Source organism: Rhinoraja longicauda, chromosome 40 (assembly GCF_053455715.1).
Source record: "Rhinoraja longicauda isolate Sanriku21f chromosome 40, sRhiLon1.1, whole genome shotgun sequence".
In the NCBI taxonomy this organism is placed as follows: Eukaryota; Metazoa; Chordata; class Chondrichthyes; order Rajiformes; family Arhynchobatidae; genus Rhinoraja; species Rhinoraja longicauda.
The window spans coordinates 13,771,713-13,791,403 of NC_135992.1; the positions used below are offsets into that span (position 1 = coordinate 13,771,713).

The window sequence follows — 19,691 nt, forward strand, 5'->3', positions numbered from 1 at the left end:
ACCTAATTCGGTTCCTGTTCCTTATGACCTTGTATGTATATATGGGCATATACGTGTGTGTGTGTGTGTGTGTGTATAAAGTATACATTGTGTGTGTGTGTGTGTGTGTATAAAGTATACATTATGTGTTGTGTGTGTGTGTGTGTGTGTGTGTGTGTGTGTGTGTGTGTGTGTGTGTGTGTGTGTGTGTGTGTGTGTGTGTGTGTGTGTGTGTGTGTGTGTGTGTGTGTGTGTGTGTGTGTGTGTGTGGGGGATGAAGTATTTGAAGGTTTGTGTTATGATCCCTGCCACAGTCGGACCTGTTTTCTTTTGATTGATTTTTTTCAAAATTTTTTTTTTCAAAATTCCAGAAACTCCTGGCCTTTCCGGCCTGGTTCCTCCTGGACGAAGATCTGCGGATGTTCTTCTACCAGACGACGGAGGATCGCGCGAAGGTACCAAAGTCGCTCCGGAGGTTGAGGCCGCCGACCCGCAGAGTGTGAGTACCTTGAGCATAGGGAATGTCAAGCGATGGGATCGGGGCCCCTGGACTTGCTGGCTGTTCCGCTCTTTTTTCTCTTTCAATCCCGAGTCCCTTTTAAAGGCCCTGTTCCACTTAGGCGATTTTTTAGGCGACTGCCGGCGACTGTCAAAGTCGTAGCAGATCGCCGAAATTTTCTTTTACCCTACGACAATGACCACGACAATGACCACGACAATGACCACGACAATGACCACGACAATGACCACGACAATGACCACGACAATGACCACGACAACGACCATGACAATGACCATGACAATGACCACAACAATGACCACGACAATGACCACGACAATGACCACGACAATGACCACGACAATGACCATGACAATGACCACGACAATGACCACGACAATGACCACGACAATGACCACGACAATGACCACGACAATGACCACGACAATGACCACGACAATGACCACGACAACGACCACGACAACGACCACGACAATGACCACGACAATGACCACGACAATGACCACGACAATGCCCCTGGCTAAGAGATGACACCGTCTTCGGAAACGTCGCGAAATTCCCACGCTTATCAATGCTTCTCCGGCGTCCTAAATTTCGCTGAAACCACTGACAAGTCTGTAATTACTTGAGAGTTTTGAAATATAACATCTTGCCCGGGTTACTTGAAAACCAAGCTTCACGGTAACAAGGCATAAACTGGATTGACTTCCAGTTTACTAATAGCAGTATTAAGAAATTTAATTTAAAAAGTGGTTAAATGGATTTTTGTGCGGAGTGTGGGCATTCTTTGAAAATGTACGGGAGATGCATATCCGGTTTCTGGGTTGCATATCTGGGTGGGGAGCCCGCTTTAAAAGTAATCGCTGATGGCGAAAATTCCCACGCTTACCTGACCGTCAAACTGTTGCCTCCAATCTACCTGTCAAATGTCCTGACGGTAAATAAATTGGTTAAACACAAGTATTTTATGGTATCTTCAAATGCCTTTACTTAATTTAATATTACGTGCTTCTAAATGCATCTAAGAGAACCTAGCAAACCTGGGGACAGCGTGCGACAGACAGCGCCCGCAATAAGCTACGGTACCTGGCCACAAGCCAGCTGTCGCCGAGAAATTTCTATCTGGAAAAAATTTCCGCGACGCGCCGAGATCCGCTGCGATTCATTGAAGACTCCTCACGATCATGCCCGCGACACCCCGGCAAACGTTCGGCGACAGCCTAGTCACTGGCAGTCGACTTAACATCGCCTAAATGGGGCAGCCCCTTAACTCTTAACTTGAGTCCCAGCCTGAGCTGTAGGTAGTGGAGGCAGGGACTACCCCAACGTTTAAGAACCATTTTAGACAGGTACGCATGGATGGGACAGGTTTGGAGGGATATGGGCCAAACGCGGGCAGGTGGGACGAGTGTAGATGGGACATTGTTGGGCGAAGGTGGGCACGTCGGGCTGAAGGGCCTGTTTCCACACTGTGTCGCTCTATGACTCTAACTGCACCTTCGGGTACAATCCTGATACAGGGCGGCACGGTGGCGCAGCGGTAGAGTTGCTGCCTCACAGCGCCAGAGACCCAGGTTCGACCCTGACTACGGGTGCTGTCTGTACGGAGTTTGTACGTTCAACCTGTGAGCGAAGTAGAACAATGACTGAAAGATGTGCCATAAAGTCACGATGATAAAGGAAACAGGCCATTGCTAGCTGTTTGTTGAAGCTATCTCTCTTCATCACCGTCTATATCTCTCCCTCCCCTTATCCCTAACCAGTCTGAAGAAGGGTCTCGACCCGAAACGTCACCCAGTCCTTCTCTCCAGAGATGCTGCCTGTCCTGCTGAGTTACTCCAGCTAAATATCAATTTATTTTGGTGACTGCTAATGTTTAGTTAGTGCCAATCTTTTACCCAAAAAGTATTTGGTCAGGTAACATTTTTGAATGGAGATTGAGTTGGACTTAGTGTAGTATCTGAAGCAGGAACAGCTGTTCCAAAACACAGGCAGCCACAGTAGAACAGAAGTGTTCTAAGTTCTAGATGCTGTTCCTTGTGCCTCCACTGACTGATCTTTCTTTGATTTTTAGCCAAACCAAGACAGTGAAGGAAGAAATGATCCCTGAAGTTGAGCTGCCGTGGGCCGAGGTGGGTGTGTCGAGAGCGTTGATCTAATGCACCATGGGCGGTGTTGTGTTTAATTTAGCTTAGTTTAGTTTAGTGATACGACTAGGGTTGCCAACTATCTCGCTCCCAAATAAGGGACAAGGTGACGTCACCGCCCCGCGCCCCATGTGACCTCAGCCAGCCAGCGGCCACGTGCTCCCGCTCCACTAATGGCTGCCGCCCGGGCCAGCAGGCGGGTTGCTAAGCAACCTCCATTAGGCGGCACCTGGGTCTCCGGGCCTACACTGTGTGGACCTACACTGTGTGGACCTACAGTGTCCGGACCTCTAGTGTCCGGACCTGTAGTGTCCTGACCTACAGTGTCCGGACATCCACTGTGCGGACATACAGTGTCCGGGCCTACACTGTCTGGGCCTACACTGTCTGGGCCTACACTGTCCGGGCCTACACTGTCCGGGCCTACACTGTCCGGGCCTACACTGTCCGGGCCTACAGTGTCTGGGCCTACACAGTCCGGGCCTACACTGTCCGGGCCTACACTGTCCGGGCTTACAGTGTCGGGGCCTACACTGTCCGGGCCTACACTGTCCGGGCCTACACTGTCCGGGCCTACACTGTCCGGGCCTACACTGTAGGCCTACACCCAGAGAGTTGTGAATCTGTGGAATTCTCTGCCACAGAAGGCAGTGGAGGCCAATTCACTGGATGTTTTCAAGAGAGAGTTAGATTTAGCTCTTAGGACTAATGGAATCAAGGGATATGGGGGGAAAGCAGGAACGGGGTACTGATTGTGGATGATCAGCCATGATGATATTGAATGGCGGTGCTAGTTCGAAGGGCTGAATGGCCTACTCCTGCACCTATTTTCTGTGTGATGTTTCAGTTCACTGAAGCGTCTGTTTCTCTCTCTGTTCCCACAGGCCCTGTATAACTTTACCGGGGCAAACGACTTGGAACTGACCTTCAAAGCTGGTGACATTATCTATCTGCTAAAGAAAGTTAATGAACATTGGTTCGAGGTGAGTCTGTGAAGCACTCAGTGTTTATTTAATGGCCTATTCTGTTATCTTGAAGTAGGGAAAAAAAAACTGCAGATGCTGGTTTAAATCAAAGTTAGACACACAATGCTGGAGTAACTCAGCGGGTCAGGCAGCATCTCTGGAGAGAAGGAATGGGTGACGTTTCGGGTCGAGACCCTCAGACTCCTGATGGGGGTGTGGGGGGGTGGAGGTGTAGAGCGAAAGAAGGTTTGTCTTGTTTTTCGTCTAAGATTGCCGGGGGAGGGGGAGAGGGTGGGGGAGGGGTTGGGGAGGGGGTGGGGGAGGGGATGGGGGAGGGGAGGGGGTTGGGGAAGGGGGGTGGGGGCAGGCCTGGAGGGGGAGGGGGTGGGGTTGGGGGAGGGCCCGGCATGGGATACTCTGTGACTTTGTCAATGCCCTTTATGTGGTGACTATTTACATACAAAATTCTTAAGGGATTGGACAGGCTAGATGCAGGAAACAAGTTCCCGATGTTGGGGGAGTCGAGAACCAGGGGCCACAGTTTAAGAATAAGAGGTCGGCCATTTAGAACTGAAATGAGAGTTGTGAATCTGTGGATTTCTCTGCCTCAGAAGGCAGTGGAGGCCAATTCACTGGATGCATTCAAAAGAGAGTTAGATAGAGCTCTCAGGGCTAGTGGAATCAAGGGATATGGGGAGAAGGCATGAACGGGGTACTGATTGTGGATGATCAGCCATGATCACATTGAATGGCGGTGCTGGCTCGAAGGGCCAAATGGCCTCCTCCTGCACCTATTGTCTATGTATCTAAGTATCTATGTATACCTTGGGTGTGTAGAAACAACGATTATATCACTGGGGCTTATACAAGAAACAAGATGGACGTTCAATCACTCTACGCCTTAGAGGCGGCACGGTAGCGCAGCGGTAGAGTTGCTGCTTTACAGCGAATGCAGCGCCTGAGACTCAGGTTCGATCCTGACTACGGGTGCTGCACTGTAAGGAGTTTGTACGTTCTCCCCGTGACCTGCGTGGGTTTTCTCCGAGATCTTCGGTTTCCTCCCACACTCCAAAGACGTACAGGTATGTAGGTTAATTGGCTGGGTAAATGTAAAAATTGTCCCTAGTGGGTGTAGGATAGTGTTAATGTTACGGGGATCGCTGGGCGGCACGGACTTGGAGGGCCGAAAAGGCCTGTTTCCGGCTGTATATATATGATATGATATGATGATATGATAGATTTGTAGGAATTCGGAAGGAGGGTCTCGACCCGAAACGTCACCCGTTCCTTCTCTCCGAAGATGTTGTCTGTCCCGCTGAGTTACTCCAGCTTTCTGTATCTATCTTCAGATATGTTCCCCTGGCTAATATTGCTCTCTTCCCCTCCTCTGTTCCCCCCTCCCTCCCTCCCTCCCCCCCCCCAGGGCATTCACTCCCACAGCACCGGCATCTTCCCAAAATCTTTCGTGAGAATCGTCAAAGATTTGTCACAAGAGGTGGCCGTGACCAAGGAGGACGGGAGAATGGTGGCTCAAGGATTGCGTTGCGTCTATCACAGTGAACACAGCTGCGAGATCAGGCAAGTGATTGTCCTTTTTTCCTTTACACCCCCAAAATAATTTTAAGTCAACTATTTTACACAAAATAAATTGCACACAACGACACAAACAGACCCACCACTGTAATCCAAAATGGAGAAATATTCCCCAATATTGAAATAACTATATCTCCCATGGTACGCACAAAACGCTGGAGTAACTCAGCGGGTCAGGCAGCATCTCGGGACAGAAGGAATGGGTGATGTTTCGGGCTGAGACCCTTCTCCGGTCTGACTGAATTCCTTGCCACAGAAGGCAGTGGAGGCCATCAGTGGATAGATACTAGATAGATACTTTTTTTACACCCCAGTGGTACGGACATTGACTTCTCCCACTTCAGGTAGTCCCTACTTCCCCTCTCCATCTCCTCCCCCTTCCCAGTTCTCCCACTGGTCTCCCTGTCTCCGTCTACATCCTATCCTTGTTCAACCCTCTCCCCTGACATCAGTCTGAAGAAGAGTCTCGACCCGAAACGTCACCCATTCCCTCTCTCCCGAGATGCTGCCTGACCCGCTGAGTTACTCCAGCGCTTTGTGTCTGCCATCGATTTGAACCAGCATCTGCAGTTCTTTTTCCTACTATGATTCTTGATTGGTGCGGGTGACAGGGGTTATGGGGAGAAGGGCCGAATGGCCTCCTCCTGCACCTATTGTCTATTGTCTATTGTCTATTGAGAAGGCAGAAGAATGGGGTTAGGATGGGGATAGGTAGATCAGCCGTGATTGAATGGCGGTCAGACTGAAGAAGGGTCTCGACCCTGAAAGGTCACCCATTCCTTCTCTCCAGAGATGCTGCCTGTCCCGCTGAGTTACTCCAGCACTCTGTGAAAGGTCTCCCATTCCTTCTCTCCAGAGATGCTGCCTGTCCCGCTGAGTTACTCCAGCACTCTGTGAAAGGTCTCCCATTCCTTCTCTCCAGAGATGCTGCCTGTCCCGCTGAGTTACTCCAGCACTCTGTTAAACGTCACCCATTCCTTCTAACCAGAGACGCTGCCTGTCCCATTGAATTACTCCAGCACTCTGTTAAACGTCACCCATTCCTTCTCTCCAGAGACGCTGCCTGTCCCGCTGAGTTACTCCAGCATTTTGTGTCTACCTTCGATTTAAACCAGCGCCTGCATTTCTTTCCAGCACAGCTATTCCCCCCCCATCCTTATTGTGGGCACATTCCGCCCCCCAGTGAGTGATTCTTCTACCGCTGGCTGCCTGGTGATTTATGCGCCACACAAAATCTCCAAGTAATGACCTTCTCGTCTCACCGCCTACCCTTCGCTATCAGCGGTATTACCCGCCACCATCTTCATTTGGGTACCTACCTCGGTCAATAGTCAATAGTCGTTTATTTGTCACATACACATAAATGTGTAGTCGCCAACTTCCTCACTCCCAAATAAGGGACAATGGGTGATGTCACCGCCCCGCGACCCACCCAGCCAGCGGCCACGTGCTCCCGCTCCACCAATGGCGGCCGCCATTGGTGGAGCGGGAGCGCGTGGGCCGCTGGCTGGGTGAGGTCACGTGCGGGCGCGGGGCGGTGACGTCACCCTTTGTCCCTTATTTGGGAGTGAGGAAGTTGGCAACCCCACACTAACACGGGGACAAGGGCGGTCCCCCATAAGGGACAAACCAATTTAGCCCAAGATACGGGATGTCCCGGCTAATACGGGACAGTTGGCAACCCTAGGCGCAACGGGTAAAGCAGCTTCCTCACAGCGCCCAGGTTTGATCCCGACCTCAAGTGCGTCTGTGTAGAGTTTGCACGCTCTCCCCCGTGTTCCGGGTTCGCTGGTCGGCGCGGACTCACAAGGTCATAAGTGATAGGAGCAGAATTAGACAACTCGGCCTACCAAGTCTACTCCGCCATTCATTCGTGGCCGATCTATCTCTACCCCATCCAAACCCCATTCTCCTGCCTTCTGACACCCGTACTAATCAACGATCTATCTATCTCTGCCACTGACTTGGCCTCCACAGCCTTCTGTGGCAAAGAATTCCACAGATTCGCCGCCCTCTGACTAAAGTAGGTCTCTGACTCGGTAGGCCGAAGGGCCTGTTCCGTGCTGTGCATCTCTGCACCCAGGGGTGCTGTCTGTACGGAGTTTGCACGTTCTCCCCCGTGACCAGCGTGGGTTTCTCCGGGTGAGAATGATCAGCCATGATCACATTAAATGGCGGTGCTGGCTCGAAGGGCCGAATGGCCTCCTCCTGCACCTATTGTCTATTGTGCTCCGGTTTCCTCCCACACTCCAAAGACGTACAGTTTTGTGGGCTAATTGGCTTGGATATAATTGTAAATTGTCCCCAGTGTGCCTAGGATAGTGTAAGTGTGCGGGGATCGCTGGTCGGTGCGGACTCAGTGGGCCGAAGGGCCTGTTTCCGCGCTGTGTTTCTAAACTAAACTAAACTAAACTAAACTTTGCTCTTGTTGCAGGGATATCTACCTGAAGACTAGCATCTCTCTACAGCCAGAATACAAGGTGCTCTTATCCTTGATCAGGTACAGTTTTCAGGTGACTCAACAATCTCCTTGCAATGAGACCTCTGTTCGTGGTTTTGGCTTCGGTCAGTTAGAGTCAAGGAGTCCCTAGATGTGGAAAGCGTTAAAAAAACAGGCCCTTCGGCCCACCGAGTCCGTGCCGGCCAGCGATCACCCCGCACACACACACACACACACACACACACACACACACACACACACACACACACACACACACACACACACACTGGGGACAATTTACAGAAGCCAGCTAACCTCCAAAGACGTACAGGGTATGTAGGTTAATTGGCTGGGCAAATGTAAAAACTGTCCCTAGTGTGTGTAGGATAGTGTTAGTGTGCGGGGATCGCTGAGCGGCGTGGACCCGGTGGGCCGAAGGGCCTCTTTCTGCGCTGTATCTCTTTGGAGTGTGGGAGGAAACCGGTGCACCCTGGAGAAAACCCACGCGGTCACGGGGAGAGCGTACAAACTGCGTGCAGATGGAGCTTGGAAACAGGCCCTTCAGCCCAACTCTTCCATGCCGACCAAGAGGCCTCATCTAAGCTCATCCCATTTGATCTCATTTGGTCCATTCCTCACTGCATGGATCTTTCCGATCCATGTATCTATCCAAATGTCTTTTAAACACCGTTATAGTCCCTGCCTCAACTACCTCCTCTGGCAGCTCGTTCCATACACCCACCACCCTTTGTGTGAAAAAGTTGCCCCTTAGATTCCTGTTCAATCTCTCCCCCTCTCACTATAAACCTATGTCCTCTGGTTCTTCATTCCTCTTCTCTGGATTTATTAAACAAAACGGTAGATTTACTGCCTCACGGCGCCAGCGAACCAGGTTCGATACCGACTACGGGCGCTGTCTGTACGGAGTTTGTACGTTCTCCCCGTGACCCGCGTGGGTTTTCTCCGGGTGCTCCGGTTTTCCTCCCACACTCCCAAGACGTGCAGGCTTGTAGGTTAACTCACTTTGTGTAAGTTGTTCCTAGTGTGTGTAGGATAGTGTTAGTGTGCGGGGGAGAGAGAGAGAGACCGTTGGTCGGCGTGGACTGGGTGGGCCGAAGGCCCTGTTTCCACGCTGTATCTCTAAAGTCTAGAGTCTAAAGAGAACGAGATTTTGCAGTTGTACAGGGCCCTGGTGAGACCGCACCTGGAGTACTGTGTGCAGTTTTGGTCTCCAAATTTGAGGAAGGATATTCTTGCTATTGAGGGCGTGCAGCGTAGGTTCACTAGGTTAATTCCCAGAATGGCGGGATTGTCGTATTTGAAAGACTGGAGCGACTAGGCTTGTATACACTGGAATTTAGAAGGATGAGAGGGGATCTTATCAAAACGTATAAGATTATTAAGGGGTTGAACACGTTAGAGGCAGGAAGCAGGTTCCCAATGTTGGGGGAGTCCAGAACCAGGGGCCACAGTTGAAGAATAAGGGGTAAGCCATTTAGAACAGAGATGAGGAAAAAAAAATTCAGTCAGAGAGTTGTAAATCTGTGGAATTCTCTGCCTCAGAAGGCAGTGGAGGCCAATTCTCTGAATGCATTCAAGAGAGAGCTAGATAGAGCTCTTAAGGATAGCGGAGTCAGGGGGTATGGGGAGAAGGCAGGAACAGGGTACTGATTGAGAATGATCAGCCATGATCACATTGAATGGCGGTGCTGGCTCGAAGGGCCGAATGGCCTCCTCCTGCACCTATTGTCTATTGTCTATTTTGGCAGGGGATTGGAGTAGAAGAAATGATCTGTGCACAACGATCAACACCATGGTATTCTTGGACAAGAACCATGATATCCAATGTTTTGAATAGGAATTTCTTTTTCCCATGGCTATTCCCGACTTGGATGCGAATGTGCGTATGTGGAGTTCAGTGTGTGTTCTTTAGGGCATGGTCATTATACTAAATTTGTTCAAGTTCACAGGTTATAGGAGCAGAATTAGGCCATTCGGCCCATTGAGTCCATTCCGCCATTCAATCACGGCTGATCTATCTCTCCCCCTAACCCCATTTTCCTGCCTTCTCCCCATAACCCCTGACACCCATTCTTATCAAGAAACTAGACCAAGTGGACTCGTTGGGCCCAAACCTCTCCTGCATTGGTGCAGCACCCTCTCCTCCCCCCTCTGGAGAGAAGGAACAGGTGACGAAAGATACAGGACAAGTTGGCAACTCTAGTTGAGGCAGGGGTCTCAACTAGGAAGAAGGGTCTCGACCCGAAACGTCACCCATTCCTTCTCTCGTGAGATGCTGCCTGTCCCGCTGAGTTACTCCAGCATTTAGTGTCTATCGTCAATCCAATCAGTCCTGTTTCCTCTCATCTTGTTCCTCTTCAATTCGCATTGTTGAGATTTTGGCAGTTGATTGGAGCAGGCCCTTCGGCCCAACTTGCTCACGCCGATGAACCTATCCCATCTATACTAGTCCCACCTGCCTGCGTTTGGCCCATATCCCTCCAAACCTCTCCTATCCGTGCCACTGTCTGAACGTTTCTTAAGCGTTGCGATGGTCCCTGCCTCAACTAGGGTTTGCCAACTGTCCCGTGTTAGCCGGGACATCCCGTATATTAGGCCCGGGGGGCACAGTCGGCCCGGACACTGTAGGCCCAGGGGCCGCTGTAAGTCCCGACACTGTAGGCCCAGACACTGTAGGCCCAGGGGCCGTTGTAAGTCCCGACACTGTAGGCCCAGGGGCCGCTGTAAGTCCCGACACTGTAGGCCCAGGGCCGCTGTAAGTCCCGACACTGTAGGCCCAGGGGCCGCTGTAAGTCCCGACACTGTAGGCCCAGACACTGTAGGCCCGGACACTGTAGGCCCGGACACTGTAGGCCCGGGGGCCGCTGTAGGTCCGGACACTGTAGGCCCGGACACTGTAGGCCCAGACACTGTATGTCCGGACACTGTAGGCCCAGACACTGTAGGACCAGACACTGTAGGCCCGGACACTGTAGGCCCGGACACTGTAGGCCCGGGGGCCCCTGTAGGTCCAGACAGTGTAGGCCCGGAGGTCCGGATGCCGCCTAACGGAGGTTGCGTAGCAACCCACCTCTCGGCCCGGACGGCCACCATTGGTGGAGCAGGCTGGGCGAGGTCGCGTGGGGGCGCGGGGTGGTGACGTCACCTTTTGTCCCTTATCTGGGAGTGAGGAAGTTGGCAACTCCTCTCCTCACCATCGTGCTGCACCCCTAACTGCCCCTGTGATTCCTCCCGTCCCAGGGCTGAATTTGCCAGCGAGGACATCGCTCTGAACTACTGCGACCCGGAAGGAGACCTGGTGCGTCTCCTGGACGACACGGATGTAGAGCTGATGGCCACGGAGGCTGAGGATAGGCCAAGGGTCGACAAGGCCGACTTTGTCCCGTGGCAACTGCATGTGAGCCGGCAGCACGACCTCTCCGTCTACAACACACGCCCGTGAACCTGTTCCCCACCGACTGATGGCCAGATTCACCCATTAGCCTTTTTGCTGCACTGCTAACGGAGACGATTTAACACTGTCGCGACTGATCCCTTTTCTCTAACTTGGTTATTCTTCATCTGACGTTGGACGGACGGACTTCATCTTGCTTCGAGGGAGACGTCCTCCAGTGTCCAGCAATGACAATCATCTCCTGTTCTTCAATGTCTGTTTTTGGGCCATTGGTGGTAGTCCTTGAAGACAATGGTGGCGCGGCAGTAGCGTTGCTGCCTCACGGCGCCAGAGACCCCGGTTCCATCCCCGACTGCCTGTACGGAGTTTGTACGTTCTCCCCGTGACCTGCGTGGGTTTCCTCACAGACAGTGCTCGCGGTCGGGATGGAACCCGGGTCTCTGGCGCCGTGAGGCAGCAACTCTACCGTGCCGCCCAGACTTGTATATTCATAACTCGTCCTCCATTGGGAGGTAAAGTGTGAGTGAATTAGAACATTAATTTATACTGATTTTGGCTTCAGTCATTACATTAAAGAGTCCTCCAATTTCAGTATACTGCTGGAAGAAATGTTGATATATTTGTGGTGATATATGTACATATTTGGCACAAAATGCTGGAGTAACTCAGCAGGTCAGGCAGCATCTCGGGAGAGAAGGAATGGGTGACGTTTCGGGTCGAGACCCTTCTTCAGACGAAGAAGGGTCTCGACCCGAAACGTCACCCATTCCTTCTCTCCCGAGATGCTGCCTGACCTGCTGAGTTACTCCAGCATGTTGTGAATAAATCGATTTGTACCAGCATCTGCAGTTATTTTCTTATACATATTTGGCACGGTGGCACAGCGGTAGAGTTGCTGCCTCACAGCGCCGGAGACACGGGTTCAATCCCGACTACGGGTGCTGTCCGTACGGAGTTTGCACGTTCTCCCCGTGACCTGCGTGGGTTTTCTCCGGGTGCTCCAGTTTCCTCCCACACTCCAAAGACGTGCAGGTTTGTAGACCTACAATGGTACGTTGTAAATTGGCTCACCTCCCGTCTGGACTACTGCAACAGCCTCCTCTATGGCGCACCCTCAAAAATCATCAGTAAACTTCAATACATTCAAAACTCCGCTGCCCGTCTACTCACACACACCTCGATCCGTGACCATATCACCCCCGTCCTTTATAAACTCCACTGGCTCCCCATCCCCCAGAGAATCCAGTACAAAATCCTCCTCATGACCTACAAAGCCCTCCATAACCTGGCCCCATCCTACCTGACCGACCTCCTCCACAGGCACACTCCCACCTGCACCCTCCGCTCTGCCGCTGCCAATCTCCTATCCCCCCACATCCGGACTAAACTCAGATCCTGGGGGGACAGGGCTTTCTCCATCGCTGCTCCCACCCTATGGAACTCATTACCCCAAACCGTTAGAGACTCCCCCATACTCACCACATTTAAAACATCGCTGAAGTCTCACCTGTTCAGTACTGCCTTCAACCACTGAAGGTCACCTCACCTACTGTCTCCTTTCTCTGTTCATTTATTTATTTACTTATTTATCTATTTATTAATTTCCCTATGTTCTCAAAATCTCTGTAAAGCGTCTTTGAGTATATGAAAAGCGCTATATAAATAAAATGTATTATTATTATTATTAGTGTGCGCAGGATGTGTTAGCGTGCTGGGTGATTGCTGGCCGGCGTGGACTCGGTGGGCCGAAGCCCCTTTTCTGTGCTCTATCTCTAAACTAAACTAAACTAAACTAAACACGTGTTTCAGACTTTACAGACACAGCACGGAAACTGGCCCTTCGGCCCACCGAGTCCGTGCCCACCAGCGATCACCCCGTACACTAGCACTGTCTTACACACTCAGGACATTTTTACAACGTACCAAAGCCAATTAAACTGCAAACCCGCACGTCTTTGGAGTGTGGGAGGAAACCAGAGCACCTAGAGAAAACCCACGCAGGTCACGGGGAGAACGTACAAACTCCGTACAGACAGCGCCCGCAGTCGGGATGGTACCCAGGCTTACGTTCCGATTAAACCCATCGTAAATCGAAAATATCGTAAGTCGAAAATGCATTTAATTCGCCTGATCGCGTGGCTGATTGGGAACTGTGGCTCGCTGCTGTTTACTTTAGTTTAGTTTAGAGATACAGCGCGGAAACAGGCCCATCGGCCCACCGGGTCCGCGCCGACCAGCGATCCCCGCACACGAACACTATCCTACACCCACTAGGGGCAATTTACACATAGACCAAGCCAGTTAACCTACAAACCCGCACGTCTTTGGAGCGCGGGAGGAAACCGGAGATCTCGGAGAAAACCCACGCAGGTCACGGGGAGAACGTGCAAACTCCGTACAGACGGCGCCCGTGGTCGGGATGGAACCCGGGTCCCCGGCGCTGCATTCGCTGTCAGGCAGAAACTCTACCGCTGCGCAACATTGTAAAGTCTAAATATCGTAGGTCGAGGAGCATCTGTAGTCTTCCTGTACAAGACTATGGCGACATTGCCGACCTCTCTCTCCCTCCCAACCCCATTCTCCTGCCTTCTCCCCATAACCCCTGACACCCGCACTAATCAAGAATCTATCTATCTCTGCCGTAAAAATATCCACTGACTTGGCCTCCACAGCCTTCTGTGGCAAAGAATCCCACAGATTCACCACCCTCTGACTAAAGAAATTCCTCCTCGTCTCCTTCCTAAACGAACGTCCTTTAATTCTGAGGCTGTGCCCTCTGGTCCTGGACTCTCCCACTGAAAGACTGGAGCGACTGGGCTTGTATTCACTGGAATTTAGAAGGGTGAGAGGAGATCTTATCAAAACATATAAGATTATTAAGGGGTTGGACACACTAGAGGCAGGAAACATGTTCCCAATGTTGGGGGAGTCCAGAACAAGGGGCCACAGTTTAAGAATAAGGGGTAGGCCATTTAGAACAGAGATGAGGAAAAAACTCCACTGAATCTGTGGAATTCTCTGCCTCAGAAGGCAGTGGAGGCCAATTCTCTGAATGCATTCAAGAGAGAGCTAGATAGAGCTCTTAAGGATAGCGGAGTCAGGGGGTGTGGGGAGAAGGCAGGAACGGGGTACTGATTGAGAATGATCAGCCATGATCACATTGAATGGTGGCGGTGGCTCGAAGGGCCGAATGGCCTCCTCCTGCACCTATTGTGTATTGTGTATTGTCTGTAGTAGAAGCATCCTCTCCACATTCACTCTACCCAAGCCTTTCACTGCTGTGTACGTTTCAATAAGGTCCCCCTCCCTCTGGATCTTCTGAACTCCAACGAGTGCAGGCCCAGTGCCATCAAACGCTTATTGTGTGTTAAAAGATCTTGCAGCTTGTCTCAGCCACGTCTCCAGAAATGCTCCAGAATTCTGCATCTGGCTTTTTCACTCGACCACAAGCCAGTCTCTGCCACTGCCAAGGAAAAGCACTTTTAATCCCAGTCAATTCAAGGGCTGAGAGCCATCTGGTAGACATTTAGGGCCTCTTATATTTCACGTTTGTTACTGCGCTGTGCTGTAATAAAAAAGGTGACTTTCCAGCTGAACGTCTCCAGCTTAATAGCCTCCTAAAACATAGTCGTCTAAACACGGGGGTTTGTGGCTCAGTTACTTCCTAAAATAGAAGGCTTGGGCAAAGAGCAAAATAGCTTATGCACTGTGTCTTGCAAAGTCTGGGGAGAGGGAAACGAGAGAGAGATATCAACGGTGATGGAGAGAGAGATATAAAACTAACTAGACCAAGTGGACCCGTTGGGCCCAAACCTGCCTCCCCCCCTCTCCCCCTCCCCTCCCCTCCCCTCTCCCCCCTCCCCCTCCCCCACTTCCCCCCTCCCCCCCACTCCATCCCCTTCAACCCTCCCCTCCCCTCTCCCCCCTCACCCTCCCCCACTTCCCACCCTCCCCCCCACTCCATCCCCTTCAACCCTCCCCCCTCCCCTTCCCCTCCCCCTCCCCACTTCCCCCCCTCCCCTCCCCCTCCACTTCATCCCCCTCCCCTCCAGAGTTGCTGCCTGACCCGCTGAGTTACTCCAGCATTTTGTGTGTGCATTCAGCATCTCTGGAAAACATGGATTGGCGATGTTTAGGGTCGGGACCCATTTCAGACTTGTGGAGAGACGCAGGGAATGTATGGATGTGGGTCATGTGCAGGCGGATAAGAGCTGGTGTTGGCATCATGTTCAGTACAGACACTACACGTGATAATAATAACCTAAACTAGATATTGTGCAGGAAGGAACTGCAGGTGCTGCTTTAAACCCAAGATAGACGCAAAAAGCTGGAGTGAAGAAAGCCAATGGAATGTTGGCCTTCGTAACAAGAGGAGTTGAGTATAGGAGCAAAGAGGTCCTTCTACAGTTGTACCGGGCCCTGGTGAGACCGCACCTGGAGTACTGTGTGCAGTTTTGGTCTCCAAATTTGAGGAAGGATATTCTTGCTATGGAGGGCGTGCAGCGTAGGTTCACTAGATTAATTCTCGGAATGGCGGGACTGTCGTATGTTGAAAGGCTGGAGCGATTGGGCTTGTATACACTGGAATTTAGAAGGATGAGGGGGGATCTTATTGAAACATATAAGATAATTAGGGGATTGGACACATTAGAGGCAGATAACATGTTCCCAATGTTGGGGGAGTCCAGAACAAGGGGCCACAGTTTGAGAATAAGGGGTAGGCCATTTAGAACGGAGATGAGGAAGAACTTTTTCAGTCAGAGGGTGGTGAAGGTGTGGAATTCTCTGCCTCAGAAGGCAGTGGAGGCCAGTTCGTTGGATGCTTTCAAGAGAGAGCTGGATAGAGCTCTTAAGGATAGCGGAGTGAGGGGGTATGGGGAGAAGGCAGGAACGGGGTACTGATTGATAGTGATCAGCCATGATCGCATTGAATGGCGGTGCTGGCTCGAAGGGCTGAATGGCCTACTCCTGCACCTATTGTCTATTATCTATTATAACTCAACGGGACGGGCAGCATCCCTGGATAGAAGGAATGGGCGACGTTTCGGGTCGAGACCCTTCTTCAGACTGGCCAGGGATGAGGGAAATGAGAGATATGGACTGCGCTGTAGAGAGATAATGAAAGATGTTCAAAAAAGTAACGACGATAAAGGGAAGAGCTGTTTGTTGGGTGAGAACGAGAAGCTGGTGCGACCTGGGTGGGGGAGGGATGGAGAGAGAGGGAATGCCAGGGGTTATTTGAAGTGAGAGAAATCAATATTCACACCACTGGGCTGTAATTCATTGGCAGCTCCCCGATCTGAACTTTAAGAGCTAACGGCTAATTGAATGAAGACAGATTGTTCCTTCGTTATACTGTACAAGCTGCCAGTGTTCCTTCCACTTTATAAACTTGAGTATCTGTTGCTAATTATCTTCGTTTCCTTCCGGCAGCATTATTTGAACCATCTGCAGTGCGCGTAAACTGAGCACAGTTTTTCGCTGTCAAAGGTAAGTCCCTCTGTTTTATATTTGCGATCCGATTCTCCCTCTCCCGCTTCAGGAAGGAGATTCCCCTGATGAACTTGTCCCGAGAACGCCCCACCGAACTCACTTTGACTCTTTATGGCTTTAGCTGCCAGTGGGACGAACAGTAAATCGATCATTCGCCTTCCTCACTGAATAACGCAAACTAATATAGTCCTCCAGTGCATCGCACTGCAGCCCGCAGTACATGGAAACTACCATGTGTGACCTAACATCTCCCTCATTGGAGATAGACAATGGACAATCGGTGCAGGAGGAGGCCATTCGAGCCAGCACCGCTAGTCACCGTGATCATGGCTGATCATCCACAATCAGTACCCCGTTCCTGCCTTCTCCCCATGCCCCCTGACTCCGCTATCCTTAAGAGCTCGATCCAACTCTCTCTTGAAAGCATTCGGAGAATTGGCCTCCACTGCCTTCTGAGGCCGTGATTCTACTATGGTGCCGGCTCGAAGGGCCGAATGGCCTCCTCCTGCACCTATTGTCCATTGTCTATTGTCTATTGTCTGCACTTGTTTTCTATTTGAGAGATACCTAGAGATAACACTAGTTCTATGTTATCCCACTAGTTCTACGTTATCCCACTTTCTCATCCACTCCCTACATAGAGGGCTGATTCACCTCTAAACCCGCACGTCTTTCGGATGTGGGAGGGATGTGCGGGCGATCGTTGGTCGGCACGGACTAGGTGGGCCAAAGGGCCTGTTTACAGGCTGTATCTCTAAACTAACGTCACCATTACCCATCACCACCTGCAGAGAGCATTCCTGACCTACCATCTCCCTCATTGGTGACCCTCGGACCATCCTTGATCGGACTTTGCTGGCTTTACCTTGCACTAAACGTTGTTCCCTTATCATGTATCTGTATGCTGTAAATGGCTGAATTGTAATCATGTGTTGTCTTTCCACTGACTGGTTGGAATGGGATGGAATACTTTAATGTCACATAGAAACATAGAAAATAGATGCAGGAGGAGGCCGTTCGGCCCTTCGAGCCAGCACCGCCATTCATTGTGATCATGGCTGATCGTCCACAATCAGTAACCCGTGCCTGCCTTCTCCCCATATCCCTTGATTTCGCTAGCCCCTAGAGCTCTATCTAACTCTCTTTTAAATCCATCCAGTGAATCGGCCTCCACTGCCCTCCGTGGCAGAGAATTCCACAAATTCGCAACTCTCTGGGTGGAGAAGTTTCCTCTCATCTCATCCCTGGTGACAAGGAGTTTGTACGGAGTTTGTACGTTCTCCCCGTCTGTATGGAGTTTGTACGTTCTCCCCGTCTGTACGGAGTTTGTACGTTCTCCCCGTCTGTACGGAGTTTGTACGTTCTCCCCGTCTGTATGGAGTTTGTACGTTCTCCCCGTGACCTGCGTGGGTTTTCTCCGAGATCTCCGGTTTCCTCCCACACTCCAAAGACGTGCAGGTATGTAGGTTAATTGGCTGGGCAAATGTTTTTTTTTAATTGTCCCTAGGTTGTAGGATAGTGTTAGTGTGCGGGGATCGCTGGGCGGCACGGACCCGGTGGGCCGAAGGGCCTGTTTCCGCACTGTATCTCTAAAGGCTCAGTGCGATTCTTTGCTTGTGCACCCAATGCGTACAAATGTCGGCCACCTACGGTGCTGACGATCTTACAAAGCACGCGGCTTCTCCTATTGTTCTCCCCCCCGTCCCCCCCCCCCCCAACATCGGTCCCCCCCCACGCTCGGACCTCCATCGCCCACTTGTTCTCCCCCACCTCCATCAAGATTCAAGATTTCAAGATTCCATTTTATTGTCACGTGTACCAATGAAGGCACAGTGAAATTTGAGTCACTTCTTCTCCTTGTGTTTGAGGCCGCAGGAGTCACGAAGCTGCTTCTGCGTCTGCTGTCTCTGATTGTTGTCGATCGCCGGACTGAGGAGGGCTGACAGGGCTCACCGCGGGGAGATCGACAACGTGAGACCCAAGTTGAGTTACCATACAGCCACACTAAGTGAAAAGCAACAAGACACACAGCCACATAGAGTAACATTTGACGTATTGAGGGCGTGCAACGTAGGTTCACTAGGTTAATTCCCGGAATGGCGGGACTGTCGTATGTTGAAAGGCTGGAGCAATCAGGCTTGTATACACTGGAATTTAGAAGGATGAGGGGGGATCTTATTGAAACATATAAGATAATTAGGGGATTGGACACATTAGAGGCAGGAAACATGTTCCCAATGTTGGGGGAGTCCAGAACAAGGGGCCACAGTTTAAGAATAAGGGGTAGGCCATTTAGAACGGAGATGAGGAAGAACTTTTTCAGTCAGAGAGTGGTGAAGGTGTGGAATTCTCTGCCTCAGAAGGAAGTGGAGGCCAGTTCGTTGGATGCTTTCAAGAGAGAGCTGGATAGAGCTCTTAAGGATAGTGGAGTGAGGGGGTATGGGGAGAAGGCAGGAACGGGGTACTGATTGAGAGTGATCAGCCATGATCGCATTGAATGGCGGTGCTGGCTCGAAGGGCTGAATGGCCTATTGTCTAAACATCCACCACAGCGGATTCCACGTTCCTCACTGTGATGGAAGGCAATAAAGTCCAAACATCTTCCTCTTTGTGTTCATCCGCGGTCGGTCGGGGCTGGTGAACCGTCTGCAGTCTCCGCTGGCGATTGTCCCCCCACGGCCCAGTCCGCCATTTTCCTTCCCCTCCCCCCCTCTCACGGCGCTTCCTGCACGCTCTCGCCATCCGTCGACCCGCGAGGCTTCACCGCCGCCGAGGCCTCGCCACGCCCCAACTTCACGCCTCCGTGGTGCCCGCCCAGACACTCCGACCCACGAGGCCCCCGGCTGGGCCCTGACCCGGGCTTCTAGGCCGCGATCCGGAACGCAACGGCAAGCTTTTCACTGTACCTCGCGACGCGTGACAATAAACTGAAAGCGGTCACGGGGAGAACGTGCAAACTCCACACAGACAGTACCTGAGGTCAGCATCTCAGGGCACCACGGCAGGCTGGATCTAACATTAGAATTTCTTATGCACATTGAGGATGCAGAATTCAAAACAATGGGGGTGGGTTTAAAAGGTGATATTGCCTTCTCTGGACTAAATGATGCCAACGAACTTGGCAAACTAATGGCTCCCT

The 19,691-nt window shown here is 51.4% G+C and overlaps 1 protein-coding gene across 1 annotated transcript in view; it reads left to right on the top strand.

The window, feature by feature from the left end:
• The window catches only part of ncf4 (neutrophil cytosolic factor 4), a 30,469-nt gene extending 19,035 nt beyond the window's left edge, over positions 1–11,434 (top strand). Inside the window, exons 3-8 of the mRNA XM_078430478.1 lie at positions 351–478; positions 2,574–2,631; positions 3,531–3,629; positions 5,035–5,189; positions 7,639–7,704; positions 10,906–11,434. Coding sequence (XP_078286604.1) covers positions 351–478; positions 2,574–2,631; positions 3,531–3,629; positions 5,035–5,189; positions 7,639–7,704; positions 10,906–11,107 — 708 coding nt within the window. The 3' untranslated portion in view covers positions 11,108–11,434. The remainder of the gene's footprint in view (positions 1–350; positions 479–2,573; positions 2,632–3,530; positions 3,630–5,034; positions 5,190–7,638; positions 7,705–10,905) is intronic.
• The last annotated feature ends 8,257 nt before the right edge of the window (positions 11,435–19,691 follow it).